The sequence below is a fragment of the Sabethes cyaneus genome, chromosome 2 (assembly GCF_943734655.1).
Source record: "Sabethes cyaneus chromosome 2, idSabCyanKW18_F2, whole genome shotgun sequence".
Classification (NCBI taxonomy): Eukaryota; Metazoa; Arthropoda; class Insecta; order Diptera; family Culicidae; genus Sabethes; species Sabethes cyaneus.
The window spans coordinates 45,816,841-45,841,504 of record NC_071354.1 but is presented as its reverse complement, the minus strand read 5'-3'; the positions used below and the strand labels follow the sequence as shown (position 1 = coordinate 45,841,504).

The window sequence follows — 24,664 nt, the reverse complement described above, 5'->3', positions numbered from 1 at the left end:
GTGCGTGCTTTATCATGACCCCTGCGGGTAGTGGAATTGCTATAAAGTTTTTTAGAAATATTTCTTTCCACTGGTATTTTTATTTTACATTTAATTGGAGAGTAGTCTATATCACGAGCTTACATTCCTTTGCTATACTTTTTTTTCAAATAAATCATTTTCTCGGACACCGCATTATCTAAGCAATATTCATTATGGACGCTCAATAACTGTCACTGCTGCGTGTCCATATGGGACACACGTTATCACTTCAAGAATTTCAATTTCAATTTAAGATGCTGCTGCTCTCGAGAAAGTTAATGTTTTCACTCATTTATAGCCATAGTGTCTAGTTTGTAACGAACGAACGAACGATATAATATCGGTTGAAGAAATCCAGTTCCCAGCACAGCACCCGCCGCCAGGCCACACCGACAGCGGGCCGGCAAACTGTTGAATGTTTGGATAACCATCGAGCAAAACTAGTTTACCTTGCCGAGCGTGACTAGTCACTACACTAGGTACTGCAAACGACACATTCGTCACATTGCGAGTTGCGAAGCGGTTGCGGTGGCGTGCCATACAGAGCTTCCATAATGGAGAAAAACGATTTTTTCCCGCAACACACGTCTCTGTCTGTGCGAAAGTTGCTACATTTCATCGCCATCGGAATGGCTGCCATCGCCGTAATGGTGAAGAAGATGATTAAGTAGAAATGTGACTGATGATTTTACTGCTTTCGATATTCAACGATTTTTAAGAGTATCAGAGTATCAGAGTATTAAAAATATTCCTCTTTTTTGCCTCTTTTGCAGAACAGTATTCACATATTTATTTATTTATTTGCCAACAGATATATTGTTGTCCTAATGATAATTAGTCTTACGAAGAATTTTTAAAAAGTTTTGACGAATAGTCCTACGATTAAGGTGAAGGTCGAACCCAGTTGACACTTGGCAAAAAATTCGTCGTAGCCCCCGTCGTCGTCGTAGCGACGATGGCCCCGTTTGCTGCATAATTTGTCCTTCGAAACGGTATTTGGAGGAACATTCTGCTACGAAGAGGTCGTGGTTGAGCTCGTAGACTAATATGGTTGAGAAGCCATGGACAATCGGTCCTCGCCATAGCTGATATCCAGCTACAAGGATTGCTCGGCACAGATTTCTCCTGGTTGCTAGGGTGGCCAGTCCAATTAGCATCAGGTGCGCTACTTATCTTGGTAACTGGATCGGGTTGTTCCAAGGCAGGCGACAACTAACCGATCGACGCCGTTGAGATAATGGGGATTGCAGACCGCCGAGCAATATTCCAGCGTCGAACGGACAAGCGCGCAGTACAAGTTCTTCTAGCAATGTATATCGGTGAAGCTTCCCGCAGTTCTCATGATTAGGCCAAGACTGTGAGATTCTTTGGCAACGATGTAGCTAATGTGCTGCTTGTAGGTCAGCTGTGAGTCAAGGAGGACTTCCAGGTCCGTTTTTTCCTGGACAACGTCACCACTGAACGCTTGCTAATGTTGAGTACCAGTCTATTTTCGTTGCATGATCTAGAGCTGCTGTTGCAAAAACATGGCGTCTTCAACGTTTTTGACCTCGAGATAGATCTTAAGATCATCAGCAAAGGAAAGCCTGGGTCCTTGTAGCGAAAAGTTTACATCGTTGAAATATATCACGAAGATGAGCGGTCCTAGATGATTGCCTTGTGGAATACCGGACGTAGCAAAAAACTCGCTGGATGGTGATTCTCCGATTTTAACAGCCTGATGCGGATCAGCCAAATAGGACTTTAGCCACCAAGTCCCATCTTATCGAGTTTGGCAATCGCAATTTCATGCTTCAACTTATCAAAAGCAGCAGAGTGGTCGGTGTAAATGGCGTCCGTTTGGAAACGCCTCGACATGGTATCCGTAGCATAAGTAGTAAATGAGAGGAGATTCGTCGTGGTTGATGGGCGTGGCATGAATCCATGTTGAGAATCGTCGTTGCTTACAATGGTAAAACACTGGTTCCAAAATTACTTTTTCGAACAGCTTGGATGCCGCACTCAAAGCGGCGATACCTCGATAATTATCGATGTCCTTTTTATCGCCTTTCTTATGAACCGGAAACATAAACGCCGTTTTCCATAGCGTCGGAATGTCGTTGAAGTACAAGGGTAAAAGCAAAGATCCCAAGTTACTGCCTTGTGGGACACCTGAAGTACTTCTGAATGCGTGAAACTGTGGAATCCAGCTTGACACGTGTAAAGTACGGTTTGTAAGACATGAGCTTAAACATGAAGGCAGTTTGTCAGATACACCCAGTTTAGAGAGCTTGTGCAAAAGTATTTGCTGATCTACTGTGTCTAACGCGGCCTTAATATCGATAAAGCTTTGATTCAACAGAAAGACTTGTAATGCCTCTGTATTTCCTTACGTCTCGCTTTCCTCCCTTTTTGACTACCGGAAACATATAGGACTGTTTCCACAGCGTAGGAAGCTTCCACTTCTCAAACCATTTGTTTAAAATTCAACTGAAGGGCAGAAAAAGAGCAGTAGCGCAACGATGGAAAATAATAGCTGGAACACCATCGGGACCAAGTGAGTAGGAGCTCTTCAATTTCTTGGCACCAGTAATAAGCATTTCTGGAGTGATGTCAAGATATATCCAGATAAACAGCGCCATCAGGGACATCCAACACAACTGTTTCAGCATCGGATTTTGCAGTTAAGCCACTAGCGAACGTAGTAGAAAAATGATCGGCAAGCAATTCACAAGATTCGGTAATTGTCGCGGATTCGGTTCCGCTTAGGAACACACTAGAAGGATCGAAATAGCTGTTCTTCTTGGAGTTTACGAATGTTCAAAAGCTGTTGGGAGTATTTCGAAAACCAAATTGCACCCGCAGTACATAGGATTTGTAGAGAAAAATATTCAGCCTACGGTAAGCATCACTAGAATCTTTCAAAGTACGATTCCAGTCCAGCAGCCCAAGAAAGAAAGGTAATCATCAAGTGCTTCAAAGTTTGTACGACGATCATTTGAAGGTGCCATTCCAATGTTGGTAGCTGGAGTGTCAACGGGATGTACCACTATAGGCAAAAATAAATCCAGTGGAGGATGGTGACGATCGACGAGAAACAGTGGAGATATTGCGTTAATCACAGAGATCTCTTGATCAGGAAGGCAGTAAACGAGGTTGAGTGTTCGTCTATGATAATTACTTAGTAGATTTGCTTTTCTTAATTTCAAGAATTCGAATCCATCAACCACAGTTGCACTAGCAGCAAAAAGCAGGAGGTATTTGTCATATTGTACTCCATCCTCCCCATTAAACCAGGAAATTTTCGGTTGGTTGTAATCACCGCAAACGAGTATTCTGTGGTTCGAAGCCCTTTCTCACGTAATTCACGGATCGAGAGGATATGCTCGTCTATGAACCTAACTACCTTGCTTTTATCGGGAAGGATGTAGACTGCTCAAGTAAAAACTTCGTACCTCCGATAAGAGCAGAAACACAGACTTGTTCGAGACAACTTCCATGGTTTATGTCGACTAGTGAACTAGAGAACTGTGATTACATCATAGCTGCAGCCATTAGATGCAAGGAATAGGTCGCCTACTTTAGTTCTTAAACCTCGCGCATTCTGAAAGTACGCTCTTACGTTATCCATGTCATTGGTCTGCTAGACGCGGGCCGGAACTCGAGGGCTTCTATTATGTAACCTTCAATGCGCCCCATATGACCTTCAGGTTATGATTGTCCAGTAGATAGTTGAGACGAGCTTAAAGCGATCGAAAGATCAGGAGGAGTCATGTTCGAAACGGCACAGTACTCGCCTGAGAGTGGCTGTCGGGAGATCCCGTCACCAACCACGACCGAAGGATCAGAAAGAATCTGTTGGCAGGAACTATCTCGATGTCACAAACCGATACAAACAGAAGCGGTGCACAGTGGGACCATTCTGGAAAAAGGCGGTCAAAAGTATTTTCTCGCTTTTCCTGACGTTTTGAGCTTAGGTGCCTTCGAAGAAGTTCCTTAAAAAATATGTCGCATCTGTTTCATATAATTATATATTTTGGGGATAACACATTTGAAAAAATTAACTCTTTATAGGAACTAGATGGTATGTTTATGTGTTCGGCCAAGTTGTAGATCTTTGAATTTCATTAAACTTTGCCGAAGATACTAAGTATCTGCATCATATGGTTTGCGAGATATAATTGACTTTCTGTCATGACTCCCTTTTTTTGTATGCCAGAAGGGCATTGGGTTAAAAGGCTTGATATGTTCTACAAACTTTTTGATACTATCAAAATACATAACTTTCTAGAAGGCGTAAATATCGTATGTTGCTTTATTTACTTTAAAAATTGATTTGAAGCATAAATTTTACCGTTTTCACAAGTATTTTTTCCGTAAATAGGCATCTACTGGCAGCTAAAGTTAGCATCGCTTGAACCGCCATAGAATATAATATAAGTGTGCCAAAAATCACGAACGGGTCTGCTCGGGCATTTTGATTATTTGAATTATGAATTACATAAATATATGCTGGTTTTAGTAAGTTATCAGGGTTTTATTATTCCAATATGTTCATAATAAATTCACAGGACCTCGTCCACGTCTGTTTCACTATCTGTTGCAGAATTACTTTCGTTTTGGGACTTTTGTAAAAGTTTGTATGTTGCTACCGCATTGATTTTGTTACTGTTGGTCTTCTTAAAATTGAAACCAACGGATCCGACGTCATTAACAATCTTCTGAAAACATCTTCGTTGTCGATATTCTGTTCAGAAATTAGATTACTTAAATAATTACATACAGTCATGATTCATTACTGTTAACATACCTTGAACATTTACGTGCTCGCTTTTCTCTAAAAAGTATTATATTTTTGTTACGGCACTCTTGCGGTTCTTCCGAAAGACGATCGACCAGTAGAACAGCTGCATCTATTATTTTTGCACCGTGAATTAAAATTCGACGTACCGATTGTGGCATATAATGCCAACCGCATAGTTGAACATATTTCATGGCTGTATCATAGCAATAAATTCTAAAACAGGCAACATCGGCAACATTCTACTGGATTTAATGTAATCAGACGCGATGACAGTCGTGTTTCTGGCACTTGCTGTACTCTGAATGCAATAGGATATCCAAGCGAACTGAAAGCTCGGTCCAATTATATTTTCAAATAAATCCGGTAAACTCATATGTAAATTCATAATTGAAATAACCAAAACGAATAAAGCAAAACTCAAAATGCCCGAGCAGACCCGGCCGTGATTTTTGGCACACTTATGCTATATTCTATGGCGGTTCAAGCAAAGTTAACTTTAGCTGCCAGTAGGTGCCTATTTACGGAGAAATTTACTTGTAAAAACGGTAAAATTTATGCTTCAAATCAATTTTTAAGGCAAATAAAGCAACATACGATGTTTAGACCTTCTAGAAAGTTACGTATTTTGATAGTATCAAACAGTTTGTAGAACATGTCAAACCTGTTAGATGAGTTTTTGTGTGCAAAAAGTTTAATAAACTGATTTTAAGGGGGTCATGACAGAAAGTCAATTATATCTCGCAAACCATATGATGCAGATACTTAGTATCTTAGGCAAAGTTTAATGAAATTCATAGATCTATAACTTTGCCGAACACATGAACATGCTATCTAGTTCCTATAAAAAGTTATTTTTTTCAAATGTGATATCCCCTTAATATCTAATTATATGAAAATGTCAACAGATGCAGAATATTTTTTTAGAAAACTTCTCCGAAGACAGCTAAGCTCAAAAACGTCAGGAAAAGCGAGAAAAGACTTTTGACCGCCTTTTTCCAGAATGGTCCCACTGTGCGGTAGTAGTATTCTACGAAAAGCGGCACCACCATGAGGAGAAGGAGTGCGAGGAACTCGAGCAGCTGTACCGTTTTCACGGTACACGGAAGTTCTATCAAAGACACATTACAAGTTCTATCAAAGACACATACAAGAAAGGCGATAAGCTGGATTGTGATAATTGTAGAGCGACTGTCAACGGACCAAATCATCACCATGCGGCAGATCCTTCAAAAGTGACGCGAATTTAAATCCCCACGCATCGCCTGTTCAATGATTTTAACGCCGCATATGATAGTGTAAATTGCAATCAGCTATGGGAAATTGTCGTGGAGATGGTCTTTTCTCTCTGCTATTCAACATTGCAGTCTGTGCGTCTCAACTGTGCGTCTGACAACTATCCTGCAAAAAATGGTTTTCGAATCGAATCCGGAACGAACCAGATGAACAGGGACACAGCGATCAAGGATACAAGACCAGGTGAAGCGAGGTCTGGCGAGCACTGGGTACCCGCTGAACTGGAGACCAGCCTCGAACTAAGTTAGATGCAGATGGAGAAATTACGTTATGCAGTGACAAGGCCTGCATGTGCGGCCAACTAAAGTAAGTAAGTAAGTAAGTAAGTATACTCGTACGAACCACATCGGATGGGTTTTATTTTATTGAATTTCGTACCTCAGAAAACGTACACCTTGTCAGCTGCATCAACACAGAATCTTGTTCGTTACGTAAAAACTACCTTTGATTCTGTGTGCGTCTATCAAGTTGTGAAGTGTTTACCGCATCCGATCGTAAACTCGAGAAAGGATGAACAAAAAAATGAAAGTGGCAATTAACCTGCCAGATCAACCTACGCCACCAGGTAGGTAACTGAAGTGGCTTAAATCACACTGAATTACATTTCTATACCTAGTGTATTTATTAAAGCTACAGATGCTGCAATCGTTGAGTGAAGTAATGGTGCAGATCATCGTATTAAAGCAGAGTGAAATCTGAAAACTGTCAACAAACGCGACGGAACCTTTCGCGCTCATGATCACATTAGGTAAATATAAATTCCGTCGTGAAGTATAATGCCTGTCGATTCATTAGCGATTGTGATCAAGCAAAGTTGTTCGACTGGATACCCACACATACATGCATGCGTGCATGCCTACAACACCCGGCGGATAAAATAGATACACTTAAGATTGATGGTACTTTAGGATGCTGGCTAGAGGAGGCATATTTGTTAACGCCAACAAAGTGCTTTAGGTACACATTTATTTGCATGCAACTACTGTTGAATATTCAATTCGCCAGGTTCTCTCGACCGACGGGAAGCGACGCGACGGTATCTTATCTAGTTGGCTGTGAATTAACTTCGAAGACGCTGTCACTGGAACCGTGGCCGGTGGCAGGTTTAATTAAGCCGAACGATTGATTAGCAATCTGCATGCAACCTGTAGGGAATGGCCATTTGGAAGTGGGGGTGTGCCGCGTGCCGCAAGCCCGCGCACGTCCGGCGTATAAACGCACTTGAACCCAAGGCAATCGGTGAGTGTCCTTTCCACGAACGATAAGGTTGAATCGATACGAATAAATTGATCAGATCGATGGCATATCGGAAACCGGTTATCCAACGAATGGCATGTGTGTGGAGGCGAACTAAAATGTGAAGGTCGTTTTTGTTCGATCGCGGAACGCGAAGGTAGTTTTCGTTTGGATTTTTTAGCTAACAAGTAGGAATGCAATGTACGCAACAATTTTGGTTGGGACTCAAATACCTACGAATCAAATAAATCATCTAAAATATAGCTATGGGTTCTTACCTGCGACCGGTGCCAGTATGAAGCCTATCCACAGGAACACCGAAATCCAGTGGGGGCTGCCGACGGCGAACGCGTGGTTGACGACGCATGATGACGTCATTTTTGTTGCTCCTTTCGGGGGAAGTGTCTGTCTCGTTCACCACCGCGAGTTGGTCTGGTGAATGGGACACTCTGCGTCTTTGAATTCGAACGACGACGGTGGGTGGGTGATGATCGCAACGCACACACGCGCATATGCTGTGCTGCCGCCGTTCGCTGAGATCATATGGTTGTTGAGAGTTAACCAAAAACCACTGCTTCACTGTAAACATTCACGACGTTTTCGATCGAATTGGGGGAACTTTGAATGTATTTTTTGCACGAATATTTTTCGATCATTGACTTGAGTTACGCACTCACGAATTCATTAGTATTGGAGACACACTAACTTTTACTTCTTCTTCTTCCTGTTGTCGATCGTTTGGTCAAACACTTAACACCGTGTAAATTGAATTGGCTTGTTGTTACGAAATTGTGTCCTCGTTTACAGCAAAAAAAGGCCACACTCACGGGGCGTACTCGAAAAGAAATGCAAAAATATAATTTCACACCTGACGCAATAAAACGAGTTTCGTTTCTTCTTGTACTTATTTGCGCTCACTTTATAACAATTCCATACGCCTTACGTCTTCTTGGGGCAAACTTTTCGGATTTTGCTCAGTGCCAATTTAACAAACAGCGCATCGAACCGCGCTTACGTAATCGCGAAGAGGTTGAGTTTGACCACGTTTCGGTGACTGTTCTCACTTTTCGGGTTACGACAAATGATGCAATTTTTCCTCATTTTCATTTGGTTTGTTCGTATCACGATCACTTCGTCAGTGGTAGGATATGTTGTTGCCTCAGCGGGAGCTTTTGAGGTCAAGTGATCATCGGGATAGCCACTGAAATTCATAAAAAAGAAATAAAAATGAATTATTTTTGGGAAGCATTAAGGGGCGAACACGAAATTATTGCAACACATTAAATTGACTATTAATTCTCTGGCATTTATCGGAGTCAAACCAAATTTGTCGGACAGTTTTATACATGTAAGTAAGTTTAAGTTGCATAAATTTGATTAACTATTAGAGATTACTTAGTGGGCGCAGAGGTTCAGTTCATTATCAACATGATTTGAAGTTTTTACAAAACGGTGAGGTGCACGAAGGCCTTCTAGACGCTGTCAAATGTATAGGTAAACACAGAGTTGAATACTTTAAGGTGGCGTACGATTCAGTCAAACGATATGAGTTGTGACAGGTAATGCTAGAACATGGTTTTCCGACGAAACTAGCTACGCTGATTCGTGCGACGTTGGATGGGTCCAAATCATGCGTCAGAATACTCACAAAACTCGCTGCTTGGGCACTCTAACCTGCTATTCAACATTGCCTAGGAAGACACAATACGAATCGCAAGCGTGGAAGGGAATGGGGCTATCATCACGAAATCACACATGCTTCTTGTTTTTACGAATGACGACGAAGAGTAGTGGAAGACGTCTTTAGGCCTTTTACGATATGAAGTAGTGGAGGATTGGATATACTTTGGTACGCTCGTAACATGCGATAACGATGGAAGCCGCGAATCTGGCGTTCTAAGAATTACGTGGCCAGCTGAAATCTCGTAGTTTGGAAATGTGCACTCTACAGAACATTAATCTTCCCGGTGAATCTTTACGGACATGGATCATAGACGCTAAAGGAAATTCTGCGATCAATAATTGGTGGCAAAATGGAAAACAGAGTGTGGCGCAGACGCATAAACCACGAGCTGTATCAAGTATACAAATATGCTGATATAATAACGGGAGCAGAATGTGGCAGGCTACGGTGGGCTGAACACGTGGCCAGAATCCCCAACGAAAGAGTATCCAAAACTGTTTTCATTAGAGAACCGGGAAGAAGCCGTAGACTTCAGGGTAGATTTCGCACTTAAAGCAATGAAATTAAGGTGTTTATAGTTTCTAAACAGGGTAGGACAAAACGGGAATGGGAAAGAGAGGAAAATTAGGTAAGAGAGGGTCATTCAAGCAACTCTTAAGTACATAGTTATGAGACCGTCCCTCTTAACTAAGAAATGAAGGATGTCTACGATGTATGTAGCTTTCAGTAACATGTTTTTGCAGTTGACAACCTAATTTATATGGAATTACTGAACTGGGTAATCCAGTGGATTCAATACCATGTAACCGAACGCTCCTTTTCGCGATACCATCTGGTGTACCTCAAGGCAGGCATCTCGATCCATTGATATTTGTTCTATTCTTCACGAACTGTGCTCTCTTTTACTATGCTGTATCATAAAAGGCATGAGCCTGGGCACGAAACGTTGTGACGTATCCTTTATCAGTTTGGAATTATCATTTATGCTATAGCTAGATTCTCTACGAATACAGATAAAGCTTTCGCTTGTTTGCCATGGAACAATGCAAAAAATTCACTAACCTATGAGGAATATTACAGACTTATTGATTTGGTTTCGTTGGCTGTCAGAAATAAACTACTTAATAGCTCTTTCTTTTTGGACTATCCAGCGAAGATGCCGATGTCTTCCGAAGGCAACCCCAAAACTATAGCGATTAGCAAATGATGCAATGGATGTGTTCCTAAACAAATTAATTCAGATTATGAATGTGTTCCTAAATGGAGATAGGACCAGTAGTGGTGGCACTTGAATAAACTACGCCCTTTATGAACGAAAATGTATCGAGGTCCTCGATGTTCATGGCATATTTGCTGAGCTGCGTGGATACCTCATGCGAGAGGATAGTCCTTCTACTTCAAAACCAGAACAACGCCTTCTCTTCAAAATCGCATTTATCGTCGCAACATGACAGAAAACGTCCTCAAACTGGCTTTGGAGACAGACCCACAGTCTGCCCTACAAATCATCAATTAGAGTTTCTTCCTGTACTAGGCAAAGCTCGCATGCCTCAGGTTGGCCAGACAATCCCCGATGGTGTTTTGATTTTCTCCCACCTGCAGCCGTCGAGTCCCTCTGATTTTGGTGAGGAGGCTATTCAAGTCTTTGAGTCTAACGACTCTGCCAAAAACACCAAACCTCAATAATAATGGACAGCTTTCGTTGCGTACAAGCGAGTCTACGGTTTTTATGCAAAAGCCTTGGTATCATGACAAGAGAATTCACAGCCTTGGCAATTACGGTAAGTTAATTTACTGTAACGTGCAGTCCAAATCGAGAACTGCAATTCTGTCCACAAACGAAAAAAATTGAAATTTTCTTACCAGTTTTCAATACACAAAAAAGGTGATAAAGGCGACATCACTAAATATCGTGGGATCACGTTCTTGTGCGCTTGTTCAAAACTGTTCGAGATTATTGTTAACGTCGCTTTATTTGTTTGTTTGTTTGTTGTAAATTCTACATTGATATTGATCAGCATGGATTTTTTTCGTAAAAGATCGCTCACCACTAATCCGATGCAGTTTGTTTCTCACTGTACGCAATGTTTGAACTCTAGCTTTCAAATCGATGCTACTGATTTAGACCTGAAAGCTGCTTTCGACCATGTAGACCACGGAATACTGTTTGCCAAAATAAAGCGACTAGATGTTTCGACGAGCGCCACCTGCTGGTTTAGATCTTACGTGACTAATCGAAGCTTGTGTGTCAAACTAGGATCTACTTTTTCTAATTGGTTCTCGAATCGATCTGGAGCTCCGCAAGGTAACAACCTGGGCCCGCTTCTTTTCTTAATTTTTATTAAGGACTTTTGCGTTTACCATTACTTGGCTGCCGATTGTTCTATGCTGATGATACTAAAATCTTTAAGGCCATTACTTGAATATTGGTGTAAACTTGTGAGCAAGTGCAATATATTTTTTGTAGAAGTATATGCCAATCGAATATAACTGCACTATTTTCGGCCACGGTCTCCTCCGTGTACAGCGCATCAAAGATCTTGGAGTCCTGTTAGATAATGAACCGATACTCAAGAACCACTGTTACTTTATTCATAAGACTGTAAGTCAGATGAATTTTAAATAAACAAATAAACAATTTATAAAATTAGCATTAAATTCCGCCATCTTATTATCGAAGAATCTACACTACTGAATCTAGTAGTTTCTAAGGTTTAGCACAGTAATCCCAATATTATTCTATCTGACGTAAACAAAGCCTAAATCTAACCCCAATGCACAAAAAAACGTTTAGCATCCGCCAAGCTTAACATGGCACTCTCCAACGAAACACGGTAAAATCCTTGCACCGTTAAAGTTTTGACGTAGGACTACGTCTTTCTGGGAGGTAGCTGATACAGCGGATTATCCCAAAAATTCTATCTCGAAAAGTGGTTAGGTTTTGAACGCCAATAATTTTGCGGTTTTCAGATCGATTTTCAATATTTTTGCACCAATCGATCGGAAAATCTTCTACGCATCGATATAAATATAGAGAGATATTGAATGTCCTCGTACCAACAGTTCGAACATTTTTTGTTGTACGACTATTAAACCTAGGCCAATTTGATATCTGTATTTAAGAAGTGCGCTACAGCTGTAGTGTTCGGTTGTAATACACTTCTTCTTCTTCTTCTTCTTCTTCAGCATAAAGCCGGGGTGACTCGTGCTGTTCAACCACTCGTCTCCATTCAACTCGGTCTTGGGCCACTCGTCGCCAATGTCCTAGTCGTGTCAGAAGTCGCAAATCGCTTTCGACCTGGTCGAGCCATCGTGCACGTTGGCCCCCCCTGTTCCTGGTGCCGGCGGGGTTGTTGAAGAGGATTATTTTCGTCGCACTGTCGTCCGGCATCCTTACGACGTATCCGGCCCACCGTAGCCTGCTAACTTTCGCTAGATGTTCGATGGGAGTCTCCCCAAGCAGTGCCTGTAGCTCGTGATTCATACGCCTCCGTCACTCTTCGCTTTCAGTTTGTACTCCGCCAAATATCGTCCACAGCACTTTCCAGTCGTACATGGCAATGGCGCGTATTTCCTCCGTGAACAGCGTCACGGATTCAAGTCCATAAAGAACTACCGGTCTAATAAGGGTTTTGTACATTGTCAGCTTCGTATGGTGACGTATGCTTCCTGATCGTAGGGTTTTACGAAGGGCAAAGTAGGCCCAATTTCCCGTTTGGATGCGCCGCTGTATCTCCTTACTAGTGTTCTTGTCCGCGGTCACCAGCGATTCCAAATACACGAACTCCTCCACCACGTCTTGTTCGTCGCCGTCAACGGTTACCGTCCGTGGGAGACGCGCGTTTATTTCCTTTGAGCCTCTTCCTTTCATGTAGTCTTAACCGCATTTATTTTTAGCCCAATTCTCCTAAACTCCGCTTTCAGTCTGGCGTAGATTGCCTCCGCCATCGCAAAGTTCCTGGCTATGATATAGAAATCATCTGCAAAGCCTATAAGTTGGCAACTCTTGGTAAAAATCGTGCTTCTCGTTTCGATGCCCGCTCGTCGGATCACCCCCTCAAGTTGCAGCAGTCTAGCCGATCACCCTTTTTGTAGATGGGACAAACCACTCTTTCCATTCATTCATCCGGTAGGTTTTCCTCCTCCCAAATCCTCGAAATAACACAGTGTATAGCTTTTGCAAGCGTTTCTCCGCCATGTTTATAAAGCTCTGCCGGTAGGCGGTCCTTCCCAGCGGCTTTATTGGTCTTCAGCAGCCCGATTTCTCGTTTGACTTCTTGCAGATGAAGTACTAGGACATTACTATCTTCCATGGGCGCTCTCAGGTTAATATCCGTTCCGCCTCCGTCTGCGACTTCGCCATTGAGGTGTTAATCGAAGAACTGCTTCCATCTGTCGACCACCTCGCGCTCGTTTGTGATTAGATTTCCTCCCTCGTCCCTAAACATGTTAGGTTTCGGTGTGTAGTCCTTCCGAGTTTTGTTCACCTTCTCATAAAACTTGCGCGTATGGGAATCGAAAGCCAAAGTATCGATATTTGGTATCGCAATATATCGGACCGATCCGATACTGAGTAATGAGCATATCGCAACCAAAATATCGATACTTCGATATTCACCGATATTGGAATCCGAAATATTCAGAAAGTTTTCCGATACGATCCGGCACGGGCTTGCGATGCGGCCACCTGCCTCGTTTATGTTACCGGCATCTCCGCACCTCCAAGATACCGTATACGTTCCACTCGACAGTGTGATCAGTGGCATCAGATTTATCGGTCAGGCGGGCGCTTTTTAACTGGAAGCCAGCGGGGTGCTATCCCTATCTTAACGAACGGTGTTTGACAGTCGACTTAACGAAGGGCGCTATTGCAGGAAAAGCGCCCGTCTGACAGGTAAATTTGCTGCCAACCTTGTCGAGATGTGCTGAGATGTTGGCAACAAAAACATGGCACCCATCGCAAGCCCCTGCTGGAAGCAGCAGGACTAAAACTAGTCAGTTTCAAACAATTTTTTGTTCAATATTGTCAATTGCAAGAAAAATTTTCCAATCAATACGTGCGCAATCGCTCATAAAAGTGCTATTTCAGCTTAAATCGTTTCGGTCTCTTCGGCGCACTTATTGCTTGGAAGATAACGAAAAAGTGCGCCGAAGATACTGAAACGATTTAATGCAAAATAGCACTTTTATTAGCAATATCGCACTTGGATGGTACAATTTTTCTTGCAATTGACAATAGATTGGTCTAAATTGCAACAAAATATCCTGGCAAGACTTTGTTGAAAAACCCGGTGATTTGCTGCATAGTTTGTTATATTTCAACAGAAGCAGCATAAATGCTTACATTAACTCCTATAATCAGAAAAGTGTTAGATGTAATTTAGATTCGCATAAGTTAACCTTCTCACATTATTTATTCACATTGTGTTATTCTAGGGGGGAAAATATTAAAGATAATCTACATCTGAAGAAATGAAATTCAAAATTAGAATCAGAAACACCGAACGTAGCGTATACGGTCGTTACCATTTCCTAAAACGACGCAACCAAGTTCATCTCTTTTTCAAACAAACACGAATTGTGGCTAGCAATTTATCGTTGGTGTTGAATTTGTAATACTTCTAGCGCCAGTTTTCAATGCACCCGGTTCACACATTTCCGGAAACATCTAATAAACTGATGTTAAAAAAAAAGTTTTTCGATTTTTTGAAGTATTTTGAGTGACACAAGGCATGGCTGGATTTATGAGATACGCATTTTTAGGCAGAGAATACATAATTAATCAGGAGCAGGATCGGTTTAAAGCAAGCAATCATACGTAACTCGCTTCACAGTTCAGAGTATGAATGGTTCTTGCAAATCAATCAGCGCTTGCAGCGATACGATGTTCGGTGGCGGCTTTAGGAAACAATTAACCCAACAGTCCGATGATATCAGCATCCACCGTATTCAAGAGTATTCTCAAGTTTGCAAAAACACACCTGGAGGCGCTTCATATTCATTTCAGTTGGCCGTGTGAGTGAATGAAATAGATAAGGGAATACGAAAACCTAACGCTAGCAAAGAGACACACATCCAGCATAGGGTACTGTAGGGTATTTTCAGCAGGTTTCTAAATTCAGCATATTTACCTTTTCTTTCGCCAATATGTTTTAATATGTTATAACTTTTTTCTCAAGACTGTAAGTAATCTACTATTTTTTATTCAAAGAACGTCAAAATCACCTGTTCTTGCACTATAACTAGGCCATAGGCCGAAAAAATAGATGCCATCGCTTAATGGGCTGAAAATACCCTCCTGTGCCCTATATCCGAGGATCTGTTACGAAGCTAGCACACGCAATCCTGAGTGTTACCGAAGTGTTAAAAATCGAAGTCTGTAAAACAACGGTTGCGGTTGCTTTTTTGAGCGTGCAGTTTATTTCATCAGGCACGGCAGCAGCGTATCGACTCAAATTTTTAAATGCGGCATGCAGTATGGTTCAGCTTTTAGACATGCCTGTTTGGAATGCTTGAGAATCACCCCAACGACATCTCTAACAAGCTGTAGTGAACGTCAGCGACAGCATGTCCTGGGCTCAAAATTTGACAGCGGGCCCAAATCAGACTGCTGGCAGTTGAGTGAAGCGCAGTGCTGACATGCTATCTCATTTTCGCACACACGAGATGTTGGCGGCGAAAACATGGTTGCCTGCCGATGGGGTAAGTTGAGAACTGAAAAACGTGAGTTTGATGATTTGGCAAAAAGTTATGCGTGAAGAGCCGGCATTTTTGCAGCTTTCGATACCTATAATATCGGATGAAAAGGTATCGATACCCGATAATATCGCAAGGCAAAATATCGATGCCGGATACTCGACATATCGAACGAAAATATCGATACCTCCGGTATCGATAAAATATCGCACATCCCTATGCGCGTGTCATTAGCTCGGAATAGTTGCTCTAATTCTTCACGATCTCTGTCCTCCTTTTGGTGCTTTTTGCTCCTCAGAATCAGGGTCAACTGGTTCCTAGCTCGTCGGTATTTGGCCAGGTTCTCTCTAGCGGCAATACTTAAGTAGATAATTTTTCCAAGCAGTTTTCCCCTTCACCGCTTGTTGGCATTCTCCATCAAACAAATCACTTTGTGTACTCCGAGGCTCAATACCTAGAGGTTTGAAACATCTAACTCCTCGGAAGAAGGCAGTGCCTCATTCAGTATTCGCGCGTAGTTCTCGGCAGCTTGCGGGTTATCTAGCTGCCTGATGTTCAGCCGAGGACTTTGACGTGTCCGGTATACGGTGGACAGCTTTGAGCGCACATGTACTGCTACTAGGTAATGGTCAGAATCAATCTTCGCATCCCGCCGGGAGCGTACGTTCGTGATGTTAGAGAAAACCCGGCCCTCTATGAGAACGTGGTCAATTTGGTTCATTGTACGTTGGTCAGGTGATCTCAAGGTGGCTTTGTGGATATCCTTACGCGGGAAAAAGGTGCTTCGGATCACCAGGGCTCGGGATGCTGCGAAGTTTATACATCGTTGGCCGTTATCGTTCGTGTCGGTGTGCAGCCTATGGGTCCTACCACCGGTCTATACATTTTTTCACTACCGACGTTGGCGTTCATATCCCCGATGACGATCTAGATGTTCCGTGACGAGCAGCTATCGTACGTTACCTCCAGCCTCGCGTAGATCGCTTCTTTCTCATCGTCGGGTCTACCTTCGTGCACGGGCGGGCAGTGCACGTTAATAATGCTATAATTGAAGAAACGGCCCTTTATCCTCAATACACACGTTCTCTCGTTGATCGCCTTCCAATCTATCACGTGATCCTGCATTCCGCCCAACACTACAAAGCCCGGTCCCAGTTCATTGGTAATGCCACCGCTCTGGTAAAACTGGGCCTTTCCGCCACGGATCTTCCATACCTTCTCTCCTTTGCGACAGATTTCCTGCAGACCTACGATGCCGAGTTTGCGGGGTTCACAGTTCCAAGTACCGAGTCTCCACTCGTCGTCCTTATTCCGTCACCTAGGTCGATGCCGAATATTTCGCTCCGAATTTGCTTGAATTTTGTAAGTGTGATTTAATTTAGATATGTAGCCGTACTGGGGCAACACTACCGAGTCTCGCGATGGGGCTGCCATCTTATAGTGCCGAGACTCACTATACCTCCTTCCCGGTTAGTATACGACCTTAGTTTCCACCGGGGTTGGTTACCCGATCTCCGCTAAGGTTTCTCGTATGCCACCTGGTACCACGAGAAGGTCGGGATCGGAGTTGCTGGATAAGAGGCCAAGGACCACTATGGGGTCTATATTCCGCATTATCCAGCCGTTTACCAGTAATACACTAGAATCTCTTTTTCGGTCCATTTATTTTACGTGATTTCGTTTTTCCCTTTTTACACCGGAAATTTGAATGAACGTCCTCTCATTTTACGTCCGAAAGTTGAATGAACGTCCTCTCGTTTGACGTCCAGAATTTGAATTAACGTCGTCGTTAAAGATCATTAGGCAGTTTTAGAAAATAACGAGTGCTGTACATTTTTTTCTGTTAACTTTTTCAATTAGTAGCGCGAATCTTGTTTGTTAATTAACTCGTAGCTCTATGTTATTTATTAAGTGTTGACTAGGCAAATCGCTGAAAGCTTCGCAGATCTATATCGCTGTTTCAAGACTAGTATTAAAACTGTAAATCTGTAATATAACTGTACTGTAACTGTAAATCTATCAAAATTAGGTAATAATTGGAAAGCCACAAGTTAGACCGTCTTAAGCCATGAAACCAGATTTAACGCAGGGCCAATTGTGTTCCGTTATTTAAAATATTTAAAGAGTGGAATTTATTGTTGTTGTATTTATTGTTGTAGATAATGAGATCCTGAGACAGAGACCCTTCTACTTTTTTCTACTTCTCTTTTACACTTCAGTATATTTTTTCTGAAGAACAAAAGGTTTATTTGGATGGATTTACGGGCAATTGCTGCGATCTACCAAAGGATCCAGAGTAGTTACTTCTCTACTCGCAATTTCGGTGGGGAATCTTTTATAGCGTCGACTGGGTTTTGTGCGCTTGGAAAGCTTAATTTGTCATTTGAGTACATTTAGCAACATGGAAACTTTCGTCAGATTATATTGAGGTTCTAAGCAGCTGCTGGGTTCCGTTCAAAGCAAAATGCCGACACAAAAAAATTGTGCTCCAGCACGATAACGCTATAGTGTCCACACCAGTTAAGCTATAAAATCCTGACTTTTAGTTTAGTGTTGGTAAAAAAACAAAAGAGTTATTACAGCAAACATTCTATTCCATTGTAGAAGTTTTATTCTTAACGTATTGTAGTTTGTCGTGCGACCCTTTTTCATGGTTAAAAGAAAACAAAAGAATTTGTACAGCAAATATTTCTTTCCATTATATAGAAGTTAACTTTTATTACTAATGTAGATTTAACTTTAACAACTGTTTGAATAGATAAATTTGATTTCTGAGCTGATGTTCTTAAAAATTAGAAATTAAATGAACAAAGCGAGTCGGTTAAGCAACAATCTGCGGAGTTACGGGAAATTATCGATCAACTGTGCGCGATAATGATTATGAGTGGGAAAATTGCGTTTCAGCCGTTTGTTTCATACAGCGATAGAACAGATTCCGTCGTCCAAGTGCCGGCTGTAAAGGTTCTAGAGAGGTAGCTAACAATAGCTCTAAAATTCCGCGACCGCGCTTGGTGGCCACGGTGTAGAGTATACATACAGTTTGCGATTTGCGAATGTTCAAATATCAACATTGTTTGTTTGTTTCTCGGCTGTTTTTTCTTAATTGGTTTTGTGTTAGTGCTCTTGACCCATGTTGAAACGAACTGTGTGCGCTAGAGTAGCAAGAAATGCTTATTACGAGGCAACTGTTTATTAGAGGGGCGAGAGTAAAAAAAAAATTTAGCAAAGCAGTTAAATGTTTTGTAAATTTTGCGCATACCTTTACCACAGACAAACAGACATAACTCTTGGAAGCAAAATCAACAAAACTTATCGTACCTCACATTTAGCCTGAACACTAGCACCATCTATGAACGACATTCCCAAATATCAAACAACAACATGAGTATCCCTCCAAGTAGCAAGTATTGTTTATGGGGAATTCCCCTTCTTTCGTCAAAAAGCGCCACTTTGACCAAAACGGAGACATTCCCGACTAAGAACAAATTTGAAATTACGGTTTAATCGGTACGAAGAATGGAAAGCGAGTGTTATGTCTGTTTGTCTGTGCCTTTACCTAACTTCTATTATGGTAGATACTGTTAGCCGTTCGAAAGTGAAGAACACGTTTTCTGTTGGACGCCACGATTGGTGCAAGGTGTATTATTTTCCTGCTAGTAGCGTCACCTTTGCAAAAGTGAAGGGGTTTTGTCCAAACAATAATTAGCTTGAAAGAGGCGTAATTTCGTTCCCCCTAATTATTTTAGTTTTGTTGTAAAGGCGGAAATAAAGTAAAATAACATTTTAATTACCGTAAGGTAATTTCAATTTTCCTGATCAGATGAATATTTAATTTGATTTGCTTTTGTACCATCGCTTAAAATAGTAAAATTCTAGTAAGTTATAATGATTGTACAGATGGAATTATTTGACCTTTAATTAACTTACAAGTATATACAGTCAGTCCACAATCATGGGTCACACACAATTGTGGGTCATTTTAGCTCTAGCTGCTGATTAGCGTTTAAATATCACCTAATTATTGATCAAATTATTAGTGCTACTTATGAATAACAATTTTAGCAATCACTTCACATAATATTCACGCATTATTCAGCAGAAAAAGCTAAAATGACCCATAATTGTGTGTGACCCATGATTATATAGTGCAAACGGACATGAAAAATTATCAAATTATCCTAAATTAAAAAGCAGAACACACTACTTCTGTGAGCTCTCCCTGCAAATCTTTAACGAAATTGAAAATTACACCGCTTGGTGGCATGACCGAGTTTGCAGGTTACCACCATCCATCGCGATCGGTTGTTTGCAGGGCGGTTGCGCGATGGCTGTGTACTAATTAAAATGTCATGTGAAAGGAAGTGGACCACTTGACGCGTTGGTACCCAGCTTTTTTCTTCTTTTTTGGATTCGCTTCATTATCCACCGAAGGGTATGTCTGATCCATTGTGAAACTAGAAAAACTACAATGGATGCCGACCGACCGACCGACCGACCGTGTGGAAAGCGAGAACAAATGAAATGTCACGGAAACGCGATGTGAATGTGTTTTGCGCAATGCTTTTTTTTGCTGCTGGCTTTCTTATGAGCTGTGCATCGAGCAGAAGCAGACAAAAACGGGTCACCTTTCGCGTTGCACTTTTTTATTGTTTTGTTTAAAAACTGTGTAACCTAAACCTGAATCGTGGTTTAGATTTAATAATATTGCAGGACAAAGTCGATCAAAAGTGCAAAAGGTTTCATCTAAAAGGAAGTAAGACAATTCATTTGACCTGCTGTACAACCCTGAAACCCTGAAATTTCAGTGAAGGGCTCTTGCTTTTGCTTTATACTGTATAAAGTTCGAATGTATAACAGATGAATGGAACATGTATTTAAAACGAAGTTTCTTAAATTTATCTTATAATTGAAGTAACAGAATCTCAACTCAAAAGTTAAACAAACATCCAGCTTAAATATAAACTTTGCCCTCCATCTAGCGCAATGCTAAAGCCAGCCTGCGTTATACTACATGTATCGCATGATCCCCTCAACAAATTCAGCCACCCAAAAACTACGATTCCGATCGTGGCGCGCTGACCGCCCGTCCGTTTCCGTCATGCTCCAATTTCCCGCTGTTCGCTGTTCGCTGCACTCTCTTCACCGACCGTTCCATATCGGTTAGAAAAGAAAAGAAAAACCTATAAATTCCCGTTTCCTCATCCGGAACAAGCTGCGGCTAAGCCAACGGCAGCTGTCGGCTAGTTGGATTAATTAGCGAGCAGTTATTGGTATAGTTACATTAACTATATAATTAATGGTGGAATGTGAGTGAGTGAGTGAGTTGCTTGACCGGCGGTTGTAGCAAATGTGAAACATCACCATTCACTAGTGTGCACAGGAAGGGCTACACTGGGGCTACACGTTCCTCATTTTCTGTTTAAGGTATGATGTCGTACACAATGATTTTTTATTTAACAACAGATTTGTCTAATAATGGGTTAAACTAAATTTTATTTCTGGTGACTCGCTTTTCTTCAAAGCCTGCGAAGGGGGAACGGGTGACCATTTACAAGGGTGGAGGTTCAAGTAAAAAAAATAAACTTTGTTACTCTTTCTTTATAGGAACTTTCCGAAAGAAAACACTTGTACTAGTACAGCTAGCTGGGGAACAAAAGGTCGGAACTGACAAGGGAGGACAAACGCCCAAAAAGGAAAAAGGGTTTTGTTTCATGCATTATAGGATCTTTCTTTACGATGTTACCGTTCGTCGGTAACTTTATTTTGTGTGGCAATGTAGGGCCCTAATTATGTACAGATAGCTTAATATCGGATTGCATTGGGTGGTGAATACGGCACGTTCGGCATTTGCAGAGGGCGCGGCAGTGAGCCATTCCACTGAACTGTTGAATTGAGCCAGGAAGTCGGCTGTGTGGAGAGTTTTACCGAAAAGCCGATGGCGAGCTGGCGAACGGAGGCTCAGCTCGGGAGTGCTGATCGAGACATCGAAGCGAACGCACCTTTTTCGCTTGGGCGAGACGTTATTAGGTGAGTGGCTTGGCCACGTTAAAACGAGTTCGGGTTCTTCAAGTTTCTTCGACGAGCCGGAACGTCATCACTGAACCACCGGGACGGGACTATTTCCCCTGGAGCGGACAACCAGTCCATTGAAACGGGATCGCGGTAGACGTTACCTAAGCCGCTAATCTCATCCTCGTCACGCATGCACCAGCGATTCGGGGATTGACCAGCGTCGTGGACTATCCGGTCCATAACGACAGCAGTTTGGGACCCCTGGGCCGCAGGTACTCCCCTTATTCAACACCGTACACACCGATTTCGTGGAAACGGGATCACGGTGAGCGTTATCCAGTCAGCAGCTTTAAACAGAACCTCACCGAACCTCAGCGAAGCGTCGAGTGACCCGCTTTGCGGCACACTAGACGTAACCAGACAATCGTAAAATCTGGCCACGCCAAATACGACCAATCAACGTGTAGCCAACGGCAACCACCCCCTCCGTTTACGTCGAATAAACTAACCAGAAAAGGTACGTTTTGTGATAGGTCAGTCCACACATCCGAAATCTCCTCCGTAACCACAACGCCCTGGGACTCGGAAGCAAAAGAGGCCTTCCGTGCTCACTCCACGACTCCCAGACCAGGAGTCGGAGCTTTGGCGGCTTCCCCTTCTGGGTTGCTGCGCCTTTCCGAGGTAAGAGCTTATAACGATAACGGATGTGCAAGTGGCTGCGAGACAAAGAAGTCCCGAGTAGGATCGGGCCCTCAGCTAGTCTAAATTACAAATTAAAACAGCAGATATCAAGATGGCTTGACAATATAATTTTTTTTAAAACTTTTATCACCAATATTTAGTGGTTAATTTGTGGCTTCGAAATCCAATTTGTGGTAATTTGTGGTTACGTAGTTTCTGAGATTTTTTTAAAAATATAGGTCAAGCCATCTTTGAAATTGATTTCACGATAAACACATCGGATTACGATGTTTTATATCTAAATCGAAAGCTTTTTATTTGTGGTTCACGAATATATAGTTTTTAATGTTGTTATTGTAAGTATAAGCGCAAAAATCCGCTTTTGAAAATTTACAATAAAACGTAAACATATCTGCTGTTGATGACGTTACTTGAGCTATTAGTAATGCTGCTATCTGTCGATAATGGCGCTAGCCGTATGTGACGCTCAGTAAAGCCCTTTAAATGTGAATTGAGTTTGCAGGACTGCCATCAAATAGTAGTTCAAATCGAACTATTAAAATTCGTTCCAATCGAAATGGGACAATGTTTAACGTTTCTTTAAAGCTCACCCAACCAAAAGTATCGTTATTTATTGTATAAAATATGAAAATTTACATTTTAAAAACTAAATCTCGCTTACGGTGATGATTTGCAGCATGTGCGAGGCCAATTAAAATAAAATTAAGGGCTGAAAATTTCCTGCTAGCGATAGGACTGTAAAACTTTTTAACCAATATTTAGTGGTTAATTTGTGGCTTCGAAATCCAATTTGTGGTAATTTGTAGTTACGCACTTTCCGAGATTTTTCCGAAAAACTAAGTCAAGGCAAGTTTTCCAAAGAAAAATTAAGTCAACCTAGCTTTGACAATATTTTTTTTTCGTTAAACTTTTTCACCAATATTTAGTGGTTAACTTGTGGCTTCGAAATCTACTTTGTGGTAATTTGTGGTTACGTACTTTCCAAGATTTTTCCGAAAAACTAAGTCATGCCAAAAAATAAGGCACACTACGGCTGCAAGGGAGTAAATCCGATGTGTTTATTGCGAAATCAATTTCAAAGATGGCTTGACTTGGTTTTTTGAAAAAATCTCAGAAAATACGTAACCACAAATTGGATTTCTAAGCCACAAATTAACCACTAAATATTGGTGAAAAAGTTTTACAAAAAATATATTGTCAAAGCTGGCTTGACTTAATTTTTCTTTGAAAAGCTTGGCTTGAGACTTAGTTTTTCGGAAAAATCTCGGAAAGTGCGTAACCACAAATTACCACAAATTAGATTCCGAAGTCACAAATTAACCACTAAATCTTGGTGAAAAAGTTTTACAAAAAAAATTGTCAGAGCTTGCTTGACTTAATTTTTCTTTGGAAAACTTGGCTTGACTTAGTTTTTCGGAAAAATCTCGGAAAGTGCGTAACCACAAATCACCACAAATTGGATTTCGAAGCCACAAATTAACCACTAAATATCGGTGTAAAATTTTTACAGTCCTATCGCTAGCAGGAAATTTTCCGCCCTTAATTTCATTTTAATTGGCTTCGCACATGCTGCAAATCATCACCGTAAGCGAGATTTAGTTTTTAAAATGTAAATTTTCATATTTTATACAATAAGTAACGATACTTTTTGTTGGGTGAGCTTTTAAGTCCCATTTCGATTGGAACGAATTTTAATAGTTCGATTTGAACTACTATTTGATGGCAGTCGTGCAAACTCAATTTACATTTAAAGGGCTTTACTGAGCGTCACATACAGCTAGCGCCATTATCGACAGATGGCAGCATTACTAATAGCTCAAGTAACGTCATCAACAGCAGATATGTTTACGTTTTATTGTAAATTTTCAAAATCGGATTTTCGCGCTTATACTTACAATAACAACATTAAAAACTATATATTCGTGAACCATAAAAAGCTTTCGATTTAGATATAAAACATCGTAATCCGATTTGTTTATCGTGAAATCAATTTCAAAGATGGCTTGACTTAGTTTTTTGAAAAAATCTCAGAAACTACGTAACCACAAATTACCACAAATTGGATTTCGAAGCCACAAATTAACCACTAAATATTGGTGATAAAAGTTTAAAAAAAATTATATTGTCAAGCCATCTTGATATCTGCATTAAAACATCGTAATGTAATAGCAAAAATGACCCATAAACGGTAACAAAATGATGGCGTGATACTAAAATATTACAAAAATAACACAAAT

General features: G+C 41.3%; 1 protein-coding gene across 1 annotated transcript in view; it reads right to left on the bottom strand.

Annotated features, from left to right (window-relative positions):
* The window catches only part of LOC128734520 (tyrosine kinase receptor Cad96Ca), a 57,615-nt gene that overhangs the window by 11,184 nt on the left and 21,767 nt on the right, over positions 1–24,664 (bottom strand). The window contains exon 2 of the mRNA XM_053828763.1: positions 7,612–8,534. Within this exon, the coding sequence (XP_053684738.1) occupies positions 7,612–7,711 (100 nt within the window). The 5' untranslated portion in view covers positions 7,712–8,534. The remainder of the gene's footprint in view (positions 1–7,611; positions 8,535–24,664) is intronic.